The sequence below is a fragment of the Maniola hyperantus genome, unplaced genomic scaffold, assembly GCF_902806685.2.
Source record: "Maniola hyperantus unplaced genomic scaffold, iAphHyp1.2, whole genome shotgun sequence".
In the NCBI taxonomy this organism is placed as follows: Eukaryota; Metazoa; Arthropoda; class Insecta; order Lepidoptera; family Nymphalidae; genus Maniola; species Maniola hyperantus.
The window spans coordinates 1-3,039 of NW_027189014.1; the positions used below are offsets into that span (position 1 = coordinate 1).

The 3,039-nt window shown below is 21.4% G+C and overlaps 2 protein-coding genes across 2 annotated transcripts; both read left to right on the forward strand.

Moving 5' to 3' along the window:
* Positions 1-124: 124 nt before the first annotated feature.
* On the forward strand, positions 125-1,727 carry LOC138404656 (NADH-ubiquinone oxidoreductase chain 4-like). Its single transcript, XM_069509230.1, is given in 2 exon segments — positions 125-917; positions 919-1,727. Coding segments are annotated over 2 exon segments (873 nt in total). The 5' UTR covers positions 125-641; the 3' UTR covers positions 1,516-1,727.
* Positions 1,728-1,787: 60 nt separating this feature from the next.
* On the forward strand, positions 1,788-2,826 carry LOC117996028 (NADH-ubiquinone oxidoreductase chain 5-like). The gene is given in 1 exon segment (XM_034984038.2): positions 1,788-2,826. A coding segment is annotated over 1 exon segment (966 nt). The 5' UTR covers positions 1,788-1,860.
* Positions 2,827-3,039: the final 213 nt, after the last annotated feature.

Sequence of the window (3,039 nt, forward strand, 5' to 3'; positions counted from 1 at the left end):
ATCACTTGCTTTAACGGTGAAGGAAAACATCGTGATCGTAAAGAAAATTCTTATTTTTGATTTACAAGACCAATATTTTAATTAAATTATAAAAACAAATGATAATATTTAATATATGAATAATAGTATTTATTATATTTTTATTTGGGAATATAATTTTTGTAAGAAAACATAAACATTTATTAATTGTTCTAATAAGATTAGAGTTTATTGTTTTAAGAATTTTTTTTTCTTTAATGTTATATTTAAGAAAGGTTGATTATAATATATATATATTAATAGTTTTTTTAGTATTTTCAGTATGTGAAGGAGCTTTAGGATTATCAATTTTAGTTTCCATAATTCGAACTCATGGTAATGATTATTTTCAAAGATTTAATTTAATTTAATGATAAAATTTTTAATAATAATAATATTTATAATACCTTTATGTTTAAAACAAAATATATTTTGAATGGTTCAAAATATAATGGTAATAATAGCTTTTTTATTTATAAATATGTCTATTAATAATAATAATTTTAGTAATTTAAGATATATGATAGGATGTGATATAATTTCTTATGGATTAATTTTATTAAGAATTTGAATTAGATTTTTAATAATTATAGCTAGAGAAAGATTATTAAAAAATAAATTTTATGATAATTTTTTTTTTAATAAATATTATTATATTGATAATAATATTATATTTAACTTTTAGAGTAATAAATTTATTTTTATTTTATTTATTTTTTGAGGCTAGATTAATTCCAACTTTAATATTAATTATTGGGTGAGGACATCAACCTGAACGAATTCAAGCAGGGTTATATTTATTATTTTATTCTTTATTTGCTTCTTTACCTTTATTATTAGGGATTTTTTATATTTATAGAAATATAAATAGAATAATAATATATTTTTTAAAATTTTATAATTATAGATATTTTTTTATATATTAGAATAATTTTAGCTTTTTTAGTAAAAATACCAATATATTTTGTTCATTTATGATTACCGAAGGCTCATGTTGAAGCTCCTATTTCTGGTTCAATAATTTTAGCAGCTATTATATTAAAGCTAGGGGGGTATGGACTTTTACGGGTTATAATTATTTTACAGAAAGTTGGATTAAGAATAAATTTTATTTGAGTGGTTATTAGATTAATTGGAGGATTTTATATTAGTTTAAAATGTTTTTGCCAAATTGATATAAAATCTTTAATTGCTTATTCATCTGTATGTCATATAAGAATTGTTATTGGGGGGATTATAACTATAAATTATTGAGGATTTATTGGTTCGTATGTTTTAATAATTAGTCATGGATTATGCTCATCTGGAATATTTTGTTTATCAAATATTAATTATGAACGATTGAATAGTCGAAGTTTATTTCTTAATCGGGGGTTAATAAATTTTATACCTTCTTTAAGATTATGATGATTTTTAATATTATCCTCAAATATAGCAGCTCCTCCATCATTAAATTTAGTAGGTGAAATTAGATTAATTAATAGTTTAATTAGTTGATCTTGATTAACTATAATTATATTAATATTAATTTCTTTTTTTAGCGCCGGGTATAGATTATATTTATATTCTTATACACAACATGGGAAATATAATATTGGAATTTATAGATTTTATACAGGAGTTTCTCGGGAATATTTGATATTAATATTACATTGACTTCCTTGAAATATTTTAGTAATAAAAATTGATTATAGAATACTTTGATTTTATTTAAATAATTTAAAAAAAATATTGATGTGTGGAGTCAAAAATATGAGTATATTCATTTTAAATTATTAATAAATATTCTTTATGTTTTATTAGATTTTTTTTTTATTTTTTTTTATATTAATTAATTTTTTTATGTTAATTTATTTTATTATAAATGAGATGGTATTATTTTTAGAGTGGGAAATTATTTCTTTTAATTCAATAAATTTAGTGATATCTATTTTATTAGACCCAATTTCTTTAACTTTTATAATATTTGTATCTTTAATTTCTTCTTCTGTTATTATATATAGTAAAAGTTATATAAGATCAGAATTAAATTTAAATCGTTTTATTATTTTAGTTTTATTATTTGTATTTTCAATAATTCTTTTGATTATTAGTCCTAATATTATTAGAATTATTTTAGGTTGAGATGGATTAGGTTTAGTTTCTTATTGTTTAGTTATTTATTATCAAAATATAAAGTCTTATAATGCTGGAATATTAACTGTTTTATCAAATCGAATTGGGGATATTATAATTTTAATAGTAATTGCTTGAATAGTGAATTATGGAAGTTGAAATTATATTTTTTATTTAGATTTTATAAATAATGATTATTCAATAAAAATTATTGGGGTTATAATTATTTTAGCTGCTATAACTAAAAGTGCTCAAATTCCATTTAGTTCATGATTGCCTGCAGCTATGGCTGCTCCAACTCCTGTTTCTACTTTAGTTCATTCTTCAACATTAGTAACTGCTGGTATTTATTTATTGATTCGATTTAGAAATTTATTAGTAAATACAATATTTATTAAATTATTATTATTATTGTCAGGTTTAACAATATTTATAGCTGGTATTAGAGCAAATTATGAATTTGATTTAAAAAAGATTATTGCTTTATCGACATTAAGACAATTGGGGTTAATAATGAGTATTTTAAGAATAGGGTATTATGAATTAGCTTATTTTCATTTATTAACTCATGCTATATTTAAAGCTTTATTATTTATATGTGCTGGTAAGGTGATTCATTTAATAAATGATAATCAAGATATTCGGATAATACTCATAATAAACCCGATTGTGTCCCATCTTTGCTTGACTTAATTATTGTTTCCTCACCTGAATTCGTTCTGAAGCATGGCCAGCACGAGGCTGATGTTTTTTCTCACCATGATCTTTTATTTCTTTCATATAAAGTCCGTCCACCAAAAGCAAAATCGAGAATCCTTCTGCAACGTAGTTTTAGTGGAATGGACAAAGAACGTCTTGTTGAAGATGCTCGCCTTTTGGACTGGTCTGCTGTTATTAACGCTGCTA